Below are 16,771 nucleotides of genomic sequence, written 5' to 3'. Positions count from 1 at the left end.
ATATCCCTACAAAAGCTGATATGGACTCATATGTAACTAGATTGGAAAGCTCCTATCGCGCAGAGCTCTCAGGCCTGAGAGACGAAGTACAGCAGATGGGGGAAAGAGTGGGGGCTGTTGAAGCTGCAGCACAATCCCTATCACTTAAAATAACAGAGCAAGATTCCCGCATTTCTTCCCATAATGCTCACTTTCAGTATCTGACTGACCTCATTGACGATATTGAAAACCGCAACCGACGAAACAATATAAGGGTCCGTGGCTTGCCGGAATCGATTGAATCTGTGGATTTGGACAAAACCCTACGCCACATTTTTAATGCTCTGTTACAAGTCCCACTGGACTCTCCCCTGGAGCTGGACCGATCACATAGAGCTTTGGGTCCCCGCTCTCAGGACCCGGACCGTCCTAGGGATGTCATCTGCAAGGTACACAGATACCAACTCAAGGACGCCATAATGGGGCGGGCCCGCTCGGCAGAGAATCTAAGACACCAGGGACGGAGGATACAACTTTTGCCTGATCTCTCCAGATGGACACTTCAGAAAAGGAGGGCATTACGCCCGCTCCTGGACTCGCTGCGCCAACGGAATATCCCGTACACGTGGGGGTTCCCTTTTCGCCTGCGGGTACGGCAGGCGGGCAGGGTGCACGTATTGAGCCACCCGGTGGGGGTTCCAGCGTTTACAGCGGCCTTACGGATTCCGGAGGTGATCATCACAGACTGGCCGTGTTTGCCCCCCGGGGGACCAGGGGGTGTCCACCCTGCGGCGGTCTGGGAGAGGAGGAGAAACCAGGAAGAAGTGCCCGAAGGTCGTGGCTGAGATCGGACATTCACAAGGAGGCGAAGATTTATGAAGGTTTATAAGGCGTATAAGTCATATTACTGCAGAGATGTGGTTTGATTTTTCTCATTACAGGTTAACACACTATTGACAGTTAATGTTATATTGCATTACCAAGGATGGGTTGGAGGGGCCTCCTTTTGCCTTTTGTCTAAAGGTTGGGGCCTGAGTGTGCGTCGTCGTGGGGATGGTGAGAACATCTTAATTGGCCGCCAGGCCCCCGCGAGGAACACACTCGGTGCTAAAGTTAAAGGCTGAAGGGCGGCGTAACTTTAAAATGAAGGTTGCTGATATAAGTTGTTAAAATAATATGCTCTGGGTCGGGCGGAGCTGCCTTCCGTGTGCAGTCCGCTTCTCTATTGGGGTTGTTGCACTTGGCTGGCCTAGGTGCAGCTTTATATAGTTCTACCCCATTAACTCCGTCAGGTTTGGCGGTACGCTTTAGCCCTTTCTTGGTGCTGAAGTATTTTCTGTGCTAATTGTTCTAATTCTCCTTCTAACTCTTCTTATTTTACTTCCTCTTCTCTCTCCTCTTCTTTTCATTTTTTTTTTTTTTTTTTTTTTTTTGTCTTTCTCTGTTTTTCCTACAACCTTCCCTAACTTCCCTATTATCCTTTCTCCAAACACAGGTGATTGTTTGGACCCTAGGTGCGGAACCATGGCGGAACTAAAATTCGGCTCTTTGAATGTGAAGGGACTTAATACTCCCCAAAAAAGGACCCAAATTCTTTATGATATGCACAAGCAGAGGGTGCACATTCTTCTTCTCCAAGAAACTCATTATAAAACTGGTTGTGTCCCCAACATGAAAAATCGCTACTATCCGACCTGGTACCATGGTACTAACGCAGACTCTAGATCCAGGGGGGTGTCTGTTGCCTTGCATAAATCATTGAGTCACTCCTTGATAGACATGAAGTTGGACCCAGAAGGCAGATACGTTATGGTTAAATTGAGAATCTCAGGTAATGTGTTCACGGTTGCGGGTTGGTATTCGCCTAATGTAGATCAGTCAAAAGCGGGACGGGGATTTCTCAGAACCCTTACAGAATTCTCAGAGGGAGTGGTCATCTTGGGGGGAGACTTTAATATGCCCCTAGACCCACAGGTGGATACTTCAACTGGCCGAAGCGCGATTCCCTTATCCCACTTACGGTCCTTTAAACGGGAGGTGCATCAGGTTCAATTGACGGACGTGTGGCGGGTATTAAACCCCTCGGGAAGGGATTATACCTTTTACTCAAACCCACACGGCTCATATAGCCGTATTGATTTTTTTTTAGTAAGTCAACACGTCCTCACATGGCACCCAGTTGCTGAGATCGGAAGCGTGGTTTGGTCCGATCATGCACCTATTTTCCTAACAGTTTCGCCCCCGGGGGGTCAGACGCGTGAGTGGACATGGAAACTTAACGACAATCTATTGAAGGACACACTGTGCGCAAATGATGTCAAGGAAGCAATAGAGGTCTTTTTGGCAACACACGCCGGGGACTCCACCTCCCTACCTTTTCAGTGGGAAGCATTCAAGTGCGTAATTCGGGGAGTTTTAATAAAACATGGGGCACGTATTAAGAAGTTGAAGACTTCGCAAATTAGCACACTACTTGATGCGATACATAGGTTGGAAACCACACATAAAAGAAACAGATCAGCTGGGGTCTTAGCAGACCTCGTTAAAAATAGAGAGGACTTGAAGACGCTTCTTAACGAAAAATACCTTAAATACCGCTCTCATTACCAACGTTTCCTATATCAACACTCGGACAAATGTGGTAGGCCCCTGTCACGCCTTCTTCACCCCCGCAACAGCACATCATTCATACCGAGAATACAGCGGCGTGGCGGCACTGACACGAGTAACCCGGTGGAGATCATGGAGGAAATGAGGACATTTTACTCTGATCTATATAACATTAAGGGACGCCTGGCGGATATGGAGCAGAGTAAACTGATGGAGAGGATCAATGAGTACATCACAGACACGGCATCCACACCGTTGAGGGAGGAGGAGGTCTCACAATTAGAAGAACAGTTTACAGAGGAGGAGGTGGGGCTGGTGATTAAAAGCTCTCCTGCAGGAAAGAGCCCGGGCCCGGATGGGTTCTCCCCGGCATTTTACAAGACATTTAGAGAATTGATAGCCCCATTCCTTACAAGGGTTTTCAATTCGGTCTCAGACACGACTCCATTTGCGGCGCAGTCCCTGGAGGCGTTCATTACAGTTTTGCCGAAGCCCGGCAAGGACCCATCTCTGGTTACCAATTATAGGCCGATATCTTTATTAAATGTGGATGTGAAATTGTTTTCTAAAACACTGGCCAATAGACTGGCCCCTCTCCTCCCCTCAATTGTTAACTCAGATCAGGTCGGATTTGTTCAAGGTAGGGAGGCCCGCGACAATGTGAATAAGACTTTATTTCTCATGGCTAATGCGATCTCTTCTTCTTCACCGGTTGGCCTTTTATCTGTGGATGCGGAGAAGGCATTCGACCGGGTGCATTGGGATTTCCTCCGAACCGCGTTACAAAAGATTGGCTTGGGCCCGCTCTTTTTACAAAAAATATTGTCGTTGTATACGTGTCCCTCGGCACGGATCAAGGTCAATGGAGCATTGTCTCGACCCATTGCGATAAGGAATGGCACGAGACAGGGGTGCCCTCTCTCGCCATTGCTGTATGTGGTAGTGATGGAGCACCTCGCTAACGCTATAAGGAGGAATCCCAGTGTACATGGTCTACGGGTGGATGAGGAGACTTATAAGACTTCCCTGTATGCTGATGACCTATTGATTTATGTTTCTCAACCCCACATTACACTACCCTCTTTGATGAAGGAGTTTGAGAGATTCGGAGAGGTAAGCAATTTCAAAGTGAATTACTCAAAAACGGAAGCACTGAGTGTCACCCTAAGATCCCACGAAGTGGCATTGGCTAAACAGAATTTCCCATTCAGGTGGCAAACTAAAGCAATTAAATATTTGGGCATACAGATCCCGGCTGACCTCTCTCTCCTCTACGCGTTAAATTATCAAACCCTATTGACACGCACACTCAAAGATCTCCTATCATACCACAAAAAACCTATTTCGTGGTTTGGACGTATCAACTCTTTCAAGATGGACGTACTCCCACGGTTTCTATATGTTTTTCAAGCGGTCCCCATATCTCCACCCGCTAGCTTTTTCCGCACACTCAAATCGGCGTTGATCAAGTTTGTATGGGGACACTCGAGGGCGAGAATAAAATATCATACTTTAACCAGACCGACGGACGGGGGAGGGGCTGGACTGCCAGACCTCCGTAGATACCATCAGGCTACTCTATTAATGCGCATGTTTGACTGGCACTTTTTTGCTGAACATAAGAAGTGGGTAGCATTAGAGCAAGGGGGAGCGCATGTACCCTTACGGTATCTACCTTGGTTGGAGTCACGAGAGGGAGTGAAGCTACCTACGGCTGACTTTTTGGTAAAGGCCACGCTAAAAGAATGGGATCGGACCCGACAAAAAGGTTCGTTATCTGGTCCTCCACTCCTGCTCACCCCGATCCTTTCCAATCCGGAATTTGCTCCGGGATCTGACCGTTCCACTTTCTTGCGCTGGGGAAAAGAGGATGATGTTAGGATTCATCATGTATTAAAAGGACATGACATCATGTCCTTTGGGGATCTGCAGGGTATGGATCCCCCTTGTTCATTATCATGGATAGAGTACAGACAGTTGCACTCATTTGTCAGCAATAGATTGAGAAAATGGAAACATCTACCCAACCCTTCCTTGACCCCATTTGAAGGGTTGTTCATGCAGAAGTCCCCACCTTCTCACTTAATATCATTAATTTATAAATTGTTGAGTCAGGCAGCTCCTGAGGCAGATACGGATCCACACTTCATGTCACAATGGGAGATAGAATTGGGCACCACCTTTTCTGAAGAAGAAAAACGGAAAGCATATCTGTTTACCCATAAGCTGGCCACGGCAGGCTATGCGAAAGAAAAGAATTACAAAATTTTATCAAGATGGTACCTGTACCCAGCGAAGCTGCATAGGATTTTCCCCTCTGTATCTGAGCTGTGTTGGCGGTGTGGAAGTTCCCCGGGGACAATGCTGCATATATGGTGGGAATGCCCGCTAATTAAACCCTTCTGGCTAGAGGTGTTTCGGACATATACCAATATCTCTGGAGAGAGGGTGTTGCCCTCCCCACAGATCTCTCTGCTGTCCATGTTGCCCGGCTCAATTAAGACACAAAAAGGAGACTTACTTAGATTCTGCCTTTCGGCAGCCCGTTCGGTGGTACCTAGACACTGGCGGAAGACAACGTCTCCTTCTATGCAAGAATGGCAGCAGGAACTCTCCTCCATATGTTATATGGAGGAGCTTTCCGCGGAGGTGACAGAGGACAGCGAGAAATTCTTAAAGATTTGGCAACCTTGGATCCTTTTCAAAGACACAAATGCGTATAGAGAACTGTTTGGTCCTTGAATAGAAGGGGTATACTGGCCGGGCCTGGTTTCTCCAACAGCCGCACCTGGGAGAACATGGACATCCCTTACCCTCGGACTTACCCACCCTTCACCTTCTTTCTCTCTATGTCGTTACTATCTGCACTGCTAGCTCATTCCCCCCCCTTTTTTTTTTTTTTTTTTTTTTTTTCTCACCCTGTTTCCTGACCTTAAGTTGGATTCTTAGTGCCTAATGTTCTGGTATACGAGTCAAGTGGATACGTAGACTCCCTCTCATTATATTTTAGTTTTGAAATAATACCCTATCCAAAGTAAACAGAGGGAATAGAGTCAAACAAATGTGGAGGGGGGGAGAGGGGCAGATAACATTCGTAATTGAAAGATCTTGAGATATGCATGTCCCCTTCCTTTCTTCCCTTCCCTCTGTTATTGCCTTTTGCTACTTTTCAGAAGGATATATGTCTACATGACTCTTTTTTGTATTTCTAAGGAATTGATTTGTAAGTCAAATTTGTATGCAATATTTGATCCTATGCTTTGGTTCTTGTCATTTGTATTGTATTTTTCTTAATAAACAAAGATTATACAAAAACTATACATGTTTGGCATCATTGAACTTGTACTGACCTGGGGAATCAAAATACCAGATAAGCCTTTCACCAAAAACGCAAGCAAAATAATGCAAATAACTGAATTTAGCTTATAGGTGTAGAAATGCCGCAATATCAAAAACTCACTAAATATTCCTTGTGGCATTGTTACATGAAATAAATGACAAGCTGCATTTTCAGAAAACATACTACTGGTCACAAAATATGATAGATTTTTTTTATCTTAAGCGGGCTTTACACGCTGCGATATCGGTACCGATATCGCTAGCGTGGGTACCCGCCCCCATCTGTTGTGCGACAGGGGCAAATCGCTGCCCGTGCCGCACAACATCGCCTAGACCCGTCACACATACTTACCTGCCCGGCGACGTCGGTGTGACCGGCAAACCGCCTCCTTTCTAAGGGGGTGGTTCGTTCAGCGTCACAGCGACGTCACAGCTGCGTCACTGAACCGCCGCCCAATAGAAGCGGAGGGGCAGAGATGAGCGGGACGTAACATCCCGCCACCTCCTTCCTTCGGCATAGCAGCCGGGAGGCAGGTAAGGAGAGGTTCCTCGTTCCTGCGGTGTCACACGGAGCGATGTGTGCTGCCGCAGGAACGAGGAACAACTTCATTACTGCTGCAGTAACGATATTTGAGAATGGACCCGCATGTCACTGATGAGCGATTTTGCACGTTTTTGCGATGATGCAAAATCGCTCATAGGTGTCACACGCAACGGCATCGCTAATGCGGCCGGATGTGCGTCACCAATTCCGTGACCCAAACGACTTCGCATTAGCGATGTCGTAGCGTGTAAAGCCCCCTTTACTGTAAAAATCTGTATTTTTTACACAATAGAAATTGCATATATCCTGGCAGTTTGATCTACATATAAGGCCATAACTCTATTGATGAACTCATCATCAAAACCAAATTTTTTAAGAACTGCTTTCAGATAAGACCAATTTACACGATCAAACACCTTTTCTGCATCTAGAGAGAGGAGAATTGCTGGTAAACCCTTGCCCTCTATATGATGGATTAAATCAATTGTTCTTCTTGTGCCATCTGATGTTTGACGTCCTTCAACAAAACCTAGTTGATCTTTCTGAATTATAGTTGGAAGTAAAGCTGGTGTCACACACAGCGACAACGACAACGACGTCGCTGCTACGTCACCATTTTCTGTGACGTTGCAGCGACGTCCCGTCGCTGTCGCTGTGTGTGACATCCAGCAACGACCTGGCCCCTGCTGTGAGGTCGCCGGTCGTTGCTGAATGTCCAGCTTCATTTTTTGGTCGTCACTCTCCCGCTGTGACACACACATCGCTGTGTGTGACAGCGAGAGAGCGACGAAATGAAGCGAGCAGGAGCCGGTACTGGCAGCTGCGGTAAGCTGTAACCAGCGTAAACATCGGGTAACCAAGGGAAGACCTTTCCCTGGTTACCCGATATTTACCTTCGTTACCAGCCTCCGCTCTTGCTGCCAGCGCCGGCTCCTGCTCTGTGCACATGTGGCTGCAGTACACATCGGGTTAATTAACCCGATGTATACTGTAGCAAGGAGAGCAAGGAGCCAGCGCTAAGCAGTGCGCGCGGCTCCCTGCTCTCTGCACTGTGACATGTAGCTGCAGCACACATCGGGTTAATTAACCCGATGTGTACTGTACCTAGGAGAGCAAGGAGCCAGCGCTAAGCGCGGCTCCCTGCTCTCTGCACATGTAGCACAGCGACGTTATGATCGCTGCTTCTGCTGTGTTTGACAGCTAAGCAGCGATCATAACAGCGACTTACAAGGTCGCTGTTACGTCACCGAAAATGGTGACGTAACAGCGACGTCGTTGTCGCTGTCGCTTAGTGTGAACCCAGCTTAATGCTTTTAGTCTATTGGCGATTATCTTTGCATATAGTTTTACATCAGAGTTGATAAGTGATATGGGTCTGTAATTACCCACAGCTTCCCCATCACCTCCCCGTTTATGAATTAGTGTGATAGTCACCTGGAGCATCTCTTTGGGAAATTTCCCTGCAGACGAGGACTCGTTGAACGATTTGACTAGATATGGGGCTAGAAGGTGTGGAAAGGACATTTGCAAACAATCAGATGTCTAATATCTTCTCCATCTCTAATGATACACGGCAAGGGTGTCCTCTCTCTCCTCTGCTGTTCGCCTTATTCATTGAACCTCTTGCTGAGCACATAAGAAGTAACCCAGACATTAAGGGTATTCACACTAGAAACACCCATCATAAAATAGGGCTCTTTGCAGATGATGTGATATTATCCCTGTCAGAACCCATTACCTCAGCTGCTGAAGTTATTAGAATACTAGGAAAGTTCTCTCAAATATCGTATTACAAGTTAAACAAAAAAAACCCTAAAATGATGCACTTCAACCTCAACAATGATATTATCGAACAGATAGGTACTTCCACTTCTTTCTCATGGGAGAATGAATCTATGCCTTATCTTGGAGTGCTCCTCAATAAAAATTTAACACAAATGGTTACCAATAACATTAGTCTTCTGATTGAAAATATTCAAAAAGACTTGACACGCACCGCAAATAAGAATTTGTCGTGGTTGGGTAGAGTGATATTCTTAAACATTATGACATTACCAAAAATTTTATATATCCTTAGATCCATACCTTTAATGATCCCGGCAAATCAATTAAACAAACTCCAAAAAGTACTTAGTGACTTTATTTGGAACTATAAAAGGCCAAAAGTGAACAAAAACATTTTACTCAAACAGAAAAAAATGGGAGGTATAGGGCTCCCCAATATTAAAAACTATCATCTTTCTAACTTAATTAAACAGAGTCAGAGGTTAATAGAGGAAAGCAATTTATTTCCTTGGATGGATTTAGAGATGTCCTCTGTTAATTACCAACCCATAAAATCTTTCCTTTTAACTCACCTAATCAACCCTTCTATCCCACCTCCAAACTCCCCTACTTTATACGCTACAATAAGAGCATGCAAAACTTTGGCCAAAACTCTAACCTTAATAAAAATCATCTTCTTAGAAATACTCCCCTAAAAATTTTGGCGATTCTGGAAAACTCAGAAATTCCCTCAATATGGCAGGGGTCAAATTTAAAAACAGTTGGAGACATCTTTAACGGAAAAGACTTTATAAACTTCCTGGATATAAAGATCAGAAGGGGAAGAGAAAAAGTACTGCATAACCGGGAGGCACACCCAACTATCATATAAATAAATAGAATTTTATAATTTTATTGAATTGCATAAACAATTAAAACATACTTAAAAACATATACCCACACCAGGGTCTCTCCATAAATTACAGCAGTATTATAAATGGAATGTTCGCTGTGGTCAATAAGCATGCAAAATCATCATAGTTTACAACATTCCATACAATCGACTATAAATAGAGTAAGAGCAATCAGCATATCTGTTGGAGCCAGCCACAACCCATAACCTCCTAAGGTAAAAGGATCTCAAGCATAGAAGGAGGATGAAAATACAAAGTGGCCCCAACCAAACATACAGACCAGTAGTAACCTGTCTACATGTATCAGCTGCAAGCTGTAGAGACCCTGGGATACGCCCCACGCGTATCGCCAGTAGGCTTCATCAGGGACAAAAAGTGTTTTTGTCCCTGATGAAGCCTACTGGCGATACGCGTGGGGCGTATCCCAGGGTCTCTACAGCTTGCAGCTGATACATGTAGCCAGGTTACTACTGGTCTGTATGTTTGGTTAGGGCCACTTTGTATTTTCAGCCTCCTTCTATACTTGAGATCCTTTTACCTTAGGAGGTTATGGGTTGTGGCTGGTTCCAACAGATATGCTGATTGCTCTAAAGGGTACTTTACACACTGCGACATCGCTAGCGATCTTATTAGCGATGTGAAATTCTAGATCGCAAGTGCGATCTTTTGGGATCGCACATAGGTTATTTATGCATGTGCGATCCCGAAAGATCGCACTTGCTATCTAGAATTTCACATTGCTAATGAGATCGCTAGCGATGTCGCAGTGTGTAAGGTACCCTTTACTCTATTTATAGTCGATTGTATGGAATGTTGTAAACTATGATGATTTTGCATGCTTATTGACCACAGCGAACATTCCATTTATAATACTGCTGTAATTTATGGAGAGACCCTGGTGTGGGTATATGTTTTTAAGTATGTTTTAATTGTTCATGCAATTCAATAAAATTCTATTTATTTATATGATAGTTGGGTGTGCCTCGCGGTTATGCAGTACTTTTTCTCTTCCCCTTCAGATGTTGTTTGACTGCTTGTGACAGCACCCCATTAATACTATAAGTTTATATAATATTGCTGTGCACCCAAACTCCTTAGTACTAGGATATAAAGATCAAACACAAGCTCCCAGACTCTGATTTTAAGGCCCTCATCAAATTTAGGGAAATTTTAAAGACAAAATTCTTATTTACAAACCCCCTTTCTGAACCCCCTTTCTGAAATAACCTGCATGTTATTCTGTAACCCAACCAAAATGTCCCTATGGTGTTGTAAAAATATCTATAACCACTTCAATAACGATCTAACATTCCACAAAAGCAAATACAGTCAGGGCCAGAAATATTTGGACAGTGACACAAGTTTTGTTATTTTAGCTGTTTACAAAAACATGTTCAGAAATACAATTATATATATAATATAGGCTGAAAGTGCACACTCCCAGCTGCAATATGAGAGTTTTCACATCCAAATCGGAGAAAGGGTTTAGGAATCATAGCTCTGTAATGCATAGCCTCCTCTTATTCAAGGGACCAAAAGTAATTGGACAAGGGACTCTAAGGGCTGCAATTAACTCTGAAGGCGTCTCCCTTGTTAACCTGTAATCAATGAAGTAGTTAAAAAGGTCTGGGGTTGATTACAGGTGTGTGGTTTTGCATTTGGAAGCTGTTGCTGTGACCAGACAACATGCGGTCTAAGGAACTCTCAATTGAGGTGAAGCAGAACATCCTGAGGCTGAAAAAAAGTAAAAATTCATGAGAGAGATAGCAGACATGCTTGGAGTAGCAAAATCAACAGTCGGGTACATTCTGAGAAAAAAGGAATTGACTGGTGAGCTTGGGATCTCAAAAAGGCCTGGGCATCCACGGATAACAACAGTGGTGGATGATCGCCACATACTTTCTTTGGTGAAGAAGAACCCGTTCACAACATCAACTGAAGTCCAGAACACTCTCAGTGAAGTAGGTGTATCTGTCTCTAAGTCAACAGTAAAGAGAAGACTCCATGAAAGTAAATACAAAGGGTTCACATCTAGATGCAAACCATTCATCAATTCCAAAATTAGACAGGCTAGAGTTAAATTTGCTGAAAAACACCTCATGAAGCCAGCTAAGTTCTGGAAAAGTATTCTATGGACAGATGAGACAAAGATCAACCTGTACCAGAATGATGGGAAGAAAAAAGTTTGGAGAAGAAAGGGAACGGCACATGATCCAAGGCACACCGCATCCTCTGTAAAACATGGTGGAGGCAACGTGATGGCATGGGCATGCATGGCTTTCAATGGCACTGGGTCACTTGTGTTTATTGATGACATAACAGCAGACAAGAGTAGCCGGATGAATTCTGAAGTGTACCGGGATATACTTTCAGCCCAGATTCAGCCAAATGCCGCAAAGTTGATCGGACGGCGCTTTATAGTACAGATGGACAATGACCCCAAGCATACAGCCAAAGCTACCCAGGAGTTCATGAGTGCAAAAAAGTGGAACATTCTGCAATGGCCAAGTCAATCACCAGATCTTAACCCAATTGAGCATGCATTTCACTTGCTCAAATCCAGACTTAAGACGGAAAGACCCACAAACAAGCAAGACCTGAAGGCTGCGGCTGTAAAGGCCTGGCAAAGCATTAAGAAGGAGGAAACCCAGCGTTTCGTGATGTCCATGGGTTCCAGACTTAAGGCAGTGATTGCCTCCAAAAGGATTCGCAACAAAATATTGAAAATAAAAATATTTTGTTTGGGTTTGGTTTATTTGTCCAATTACTTTTGACCTCCTAAAATGTGGAGTGTTTGTAAAGAAATGTGTACAATTCCTACAATTTCTATCAGATATTTTTGTTCAAACCTTCAAATTAAACGTTACAATCTGAACTTGAATTCTGTTGTAGAGGTTTCATTTCAAATCCAATGTGGTGGCATGCAGAGCCCAACTCGCGAAAATTGTGTCACTGTCCAAATATTTCTGGACCTAACTGTATATGCTAGAATGGGAAAAAGATTTGGGTAAGAGCTTTACGGATGAGGAATGGCAGAAAGCCATTTCACTAACCTATTCGTCAAATGCATATGCATCATCAATCTCACTTTAAAATTCTCTCGCGTTGGTATCTCACTCCATGTAGACTTGCTAAATTTAATAGAGAGACGTCCCCTTTATGTTGGAGGGATTGCGACGAGAGAGGTACTCTACTTCACATTTTCTGGAGTTGTCCCAGATTGAAGAGTCTTTGGGAAAATATTTCTAGTCTGATTAATCAGATTACTAACTGCACAATTCAGGTAACTCCCCAAATGGCCCTGCTTTCACTTAATTTGGAAAAATTTGACCCTATATATAAACCTATCCTAACTCATTTAGTTCTAGTTACTAGAAATCTTATAGCTTCTAATTGGAAGAAACCTATGGTGTCCACTATCTCTGAGGTCGTAGAGACTACTTCTCTTCACAACAACTTCGAGAAGTACTTTGCTACCATTAATAATGCATTTGCCTCCTATTATCGAAGATGGGATCACTGGAATCGTTTTATACAAGGTATTACATAAATAAATATTTATAACTACTTAAAAACCTTTTTTATAATATGAATCCTTTTATTCAAACCTTCAGTCATGCTTTCTTGACAATATGCTTATATTCCTAGAATGGAAGCCTGTTAACATGGTTGAGATTTGTTTACGTTCATTGTTCTTCCTTTTACCCACTCCTTCTTCACCTTGTTTTTCCTTGCCTTCACCCTCCTCCCCTTTTTCATCCCCAATAAAGTAATTGTTTTACCTCCCCCTCCCCTCTCCTTTCTCTTTTCCTATACCTTTCCCCCCCAGATGAAAAGTTATATTCATACAATAGATCCCCACATGTATTCAAATAATGGTATGCTACGCATGATAATATCTTGATTGTGTGGATTTGATATGTTATTTTGTTAACCTTATTTTAATAAAAATATATGAAAACACAATAGAAATTGCACAGAATTAAAATAAGCACCATAAATGTAACATGTGAACTGGCCCTTAGCATTATGATTAATGATGGATATATATAACACAGCTGTTCCATATTTCGATACTAACCAACATCTCGATTCCGTTTCACATTCACTTCTTGTTTGTCGGCATTCTGAAAATCTAGAATACAAAGTGAATCATGAGACAAAGATTATTATACATAACTGTATTATACACACAGTTGTCAGACACATTAAAAAAATAGATCAGACCTGAAAAAGTCGTCCAGCTAGTCATTCATTTCAATACAATAGGATAAAGAGTTGCACACTAGTCACAATGTACAGTACAGACCAGAAGTTTGGACACACCTTCTCATTCAAAGAGTTTTCTTTATTTTCATGACTCTAAAAATTGTAGATTCACATTGAAGGCATCAAAACTATGAATTAAAGCATGTGGAATGAAATACTTAACAAAAAAGTGTGAAACAACTTAAAATATGTCTTATATTCTAGGTTCATCAAAGTAGCCACCTTTTGATTTGATTACTGCTTTGCACACTCTTGGCATTCTCTTGATGAACTTCAAGAGGTAGTCACCGGAAATGGTCTTCCAACAGTCTTGAAGGAGTTCCCAGAGATGCTTAGCACTTGTTGGCCCTTTTGCCTTCACTCTGCGGTCCAGCTCACGCCAAACCATCTCGATTGGGTTTAGGTCTGGTGACTGTGGAGACCAGGTCATCTGGCGTAGCACCCAATCACTCTCCTTCTTAGTCAAATAGCCCTTACGCAGCCTGAAGGTGTGTTCGGGGTCATTGTCCTGTTGAAAAATAAATGATGGTCCAAGTAAACGCAAACCGGATGGAATAGCACGCCGCTGCAAGATTTGCTGTGGTAGGCATGCTGGTTCTGTATGCCTTCAATTTTGAATAAATCCCCAACAGTGTCACCAGCAAAGCACCCCCACACCATCACACCTCCTCCTCCATGCTTCATGGTGGGAACCAGGCATGTAGAGTCCATCCGTTCACCTTTTCTGCAGAGACACGGTGGTTGGATCCAAAGATCTCAAATTTGGACTCATCAGACCAAAGCACAGATTTCCATTGGTCTAATGTCCATTCCTTGTCTTCTTTAGCCCAAACAAGTCTCTTCTGCTTGTTGCCTGTCCTTAGCAGTGGTTTCCTAGCAGCTATTGTACCATGAAGGCCTGCTGCACAAAGTCTCCTCTTAATAGCTGTTCTAGAGATAAGGTGTGTCCAAACTTTTGGTCTGTACTGTATAGGAGAATAATGAAAAGCAGAACTGCTATGGGAATACTAGAATGAAAAATACAATGAAATATCTGAAAAAAATGAAAAACATGAAAATGGAATATGCATAACTGCTATGAATAATAGGAATATAAGACATGTTTAGCCATTGTACTGATCAATGCAAAAGAGCCCCAAAACTACGCCAAGGTAATCTCTATTTTTGGGATCAGTTAAAAAATGCGCTCTATATGGGAAGCAAAGGACCAAGGACTATATATGTGAAATAAGAAACATGCCTATGGGTGGGGCAGGGTTCTCAGACTGACACAAATTTTGGTTTTCACTAAGTTTGCTTCTTTAGTGTCTTTAGATGTTTCTATGGTTACTGAAGTACAATTATTAACATCTGAAAAGTTTTAAAACTTTTACTACAATTTTTGTGTGTTTGATTAAAAACCTTGTTTGTGACGACCAACCACAAGTTTTTAATGGGATTGAGTTCTGAGGATTTTCCTGGCTGTGGACCCAAAATTTCAATGCTTGTTCAAGTCACTTAGTTATCATTTTTGCCTTGTGATACACTGTGTGCAGAATTATTAGGCAAATGAGTATTTTGATCACATGACACTTTTTATACATGTTGTCCTACTCCAAGCTGTACAGGCTTGAGAGCCAACTACCAATTAAGTAAATCAGGTGATGTGCATCTCTGTAATGAGGAGGGGTGTGGTGTACTTGTGACGCCCTGGCCTATCAGGTCGTCACAGGGTATTGTGCAATCTGCCCTCCTGTGCAATATCCACCTACGGGTCCTTAACTTATGGTGTTGCCAATAACAGCCAATCAAAATCCTAGGAACACTCTGCACCACACCCTCCAGACACACCAGTGGACGGCCTGAGTGGAATAGGGTCGCCCACTTGGGGGGTTGGTAAGTGGAAGTCAAGAGTGTCAGGAGTAGGTCAGTAACGTGTAGGAAGTGAAGGAGAGAGGAGGTCAGGAGCCGGGCTTCTTGGAAGTAACTAGGTGGCAGATGGTGGTCTGGGCCTAGTAGGAGCTGGACCCCTGGTCGCAGGGCATTGTGACAAGGGGCACGGAACTGTCGAGGAGGACATCCGGCAGCCTTGTACCATCACCGGGCTGGGACCAGGGCACAACGGGGTACGTGGACCCTAGGTCAGGGAGTAGCTTCAAGCAACCTGACAATTTACCCGACGAGGACTGAGCCTTCAAGATCCGCTCTCCACCCGCTCCAAAATCGGGGTATTAGTGCAACGAGGGGGACTTTCCACAAAAGCGGTCCAGAATATCCCAAGCGTGAACCCTGAGAGTAAGCTCCCACAGTTAGCCACACTGGGGAGCGGGACCTGACTAGTTCTACATTAAAGGGACTAACTGACAAGTGAACTTAGTGCCAGGAAGAAGGTCACCGATCACCAGGTAACACCAGAGGGGGACCCAAACTAGCTCCCCTCAGCGGCAGCGGTGTCCAGAACTTTGGTTTACCAAGTTGTCGGTGTCAGCTTTATGGACTGAGTGAGTACGGAAGTGACCCTTTCACTCCCCACGGCACTCCCCAACTCCATCACCGAGTCCCGGGGCATACCCCCTACCCGTGGAGGGGTTAAAACACCTAGCTGCCCACTCCATCGCCCCCGGGTACTCCCAACTACAGCGGTGGTACCCCAGCTTACCACACACCACGGGTGGTGTCACGAGCTTTAAATATACAATCCCCTGTAAATACCCTCTTTATTTGAGAGTCCACACTACCCCCGGGTCCGGATGCCCCTCGAGCCACCGCGGATCCGAGCAGCCCAGCTGCTGACGCGGGGGCGGCACATAATGACATTAACACCCTAAATAATGTGTGCCTAATTATTAGGCAACTTCCTTTCCTTTGGCAAAATGGGTCAGAAGAGAGATTTGATGGGCTCTGAAAAGTCCAAAATTGTGAGATGTCTTGCAGAGGCATGCAGCAGTCTTGAAATTGCCAAACGTTTGAAGCGTGATCACCGAACAATTAAGTGTTTCATGACAAATAGCCAACAGGGTCGCAAGAAGCGTGTTGGACAAAAAAGGCGCAAAATAACTGACCATGAATTAAGGAAAATAAGGCGTGAAGCTGCCAAGATGCCATTTGCCACCAGTTTGGCCATATTTCAGAGCTGCAACGTTACTAGAGTATCAAAAAGCACAAGGTGTGCCATACTCAGGGACATGGCCAAGGTAAGGAAGGCTGAAAAACGACCACCTTGGAACAAGAAACATAAGATAAAACGTCAAGACTGGGCCAAGAAATATCTTAAGACTGATTTTTCAAAGGTTTTATAGACTGATGAAATGAGAGTGACTCTTGATGGGCCAGATGGATGGGCCAAAGGCTGGATCAGTAAAGGGCAGAGAGC

The 16,771-nt window shown here is 44.0% G+C and overlaps 1 protein-coding gene across 1 annotated transcript in view; it reads right to left on the bottom strand.

Annotated features, from left to right (window-relative positions):
• Positions 1 to 16,771, bottom strand: part of LOC142297315 (kyphoscoliosis peptidase-like) — a 91,837-nt gene that overhangs the window by 41,484 nt on the left and 33,582 nt on the right. Inside the window, exon 6 of the mRNA XM_075341553.1 lies at positions 13,232 to 13,285. Within this exon, the coding sequence (XP_075197668.1) occupies positions 13,232 to 13,285 (54 nt within the window). The remainder of the gene's footprint in view (positions 1 to 13,231; positions 13,286 to 16,771) is intronic.

Source organism: Anomaloglossus baeobatrachus, chromosome 3 (assembly GCF_048569485.1).
Source record: "Anomaloglossus baeobatrachus isolate aAnoBae1 chromosome 3, aAnoBae1.hap1, whole genome shotgun sequence".
Lineage (NCBI taxonomy): Eukaryota > Metazoa > Chordata > Amphibia > Anura > Aromobatidae > Anomaloglossus > Anomaloglossus baeobatrachus.
Note: the sequence above shows the minus strand (reverse complement) of the source record. Positions and strands in the feature narration are given on the sequence as shown.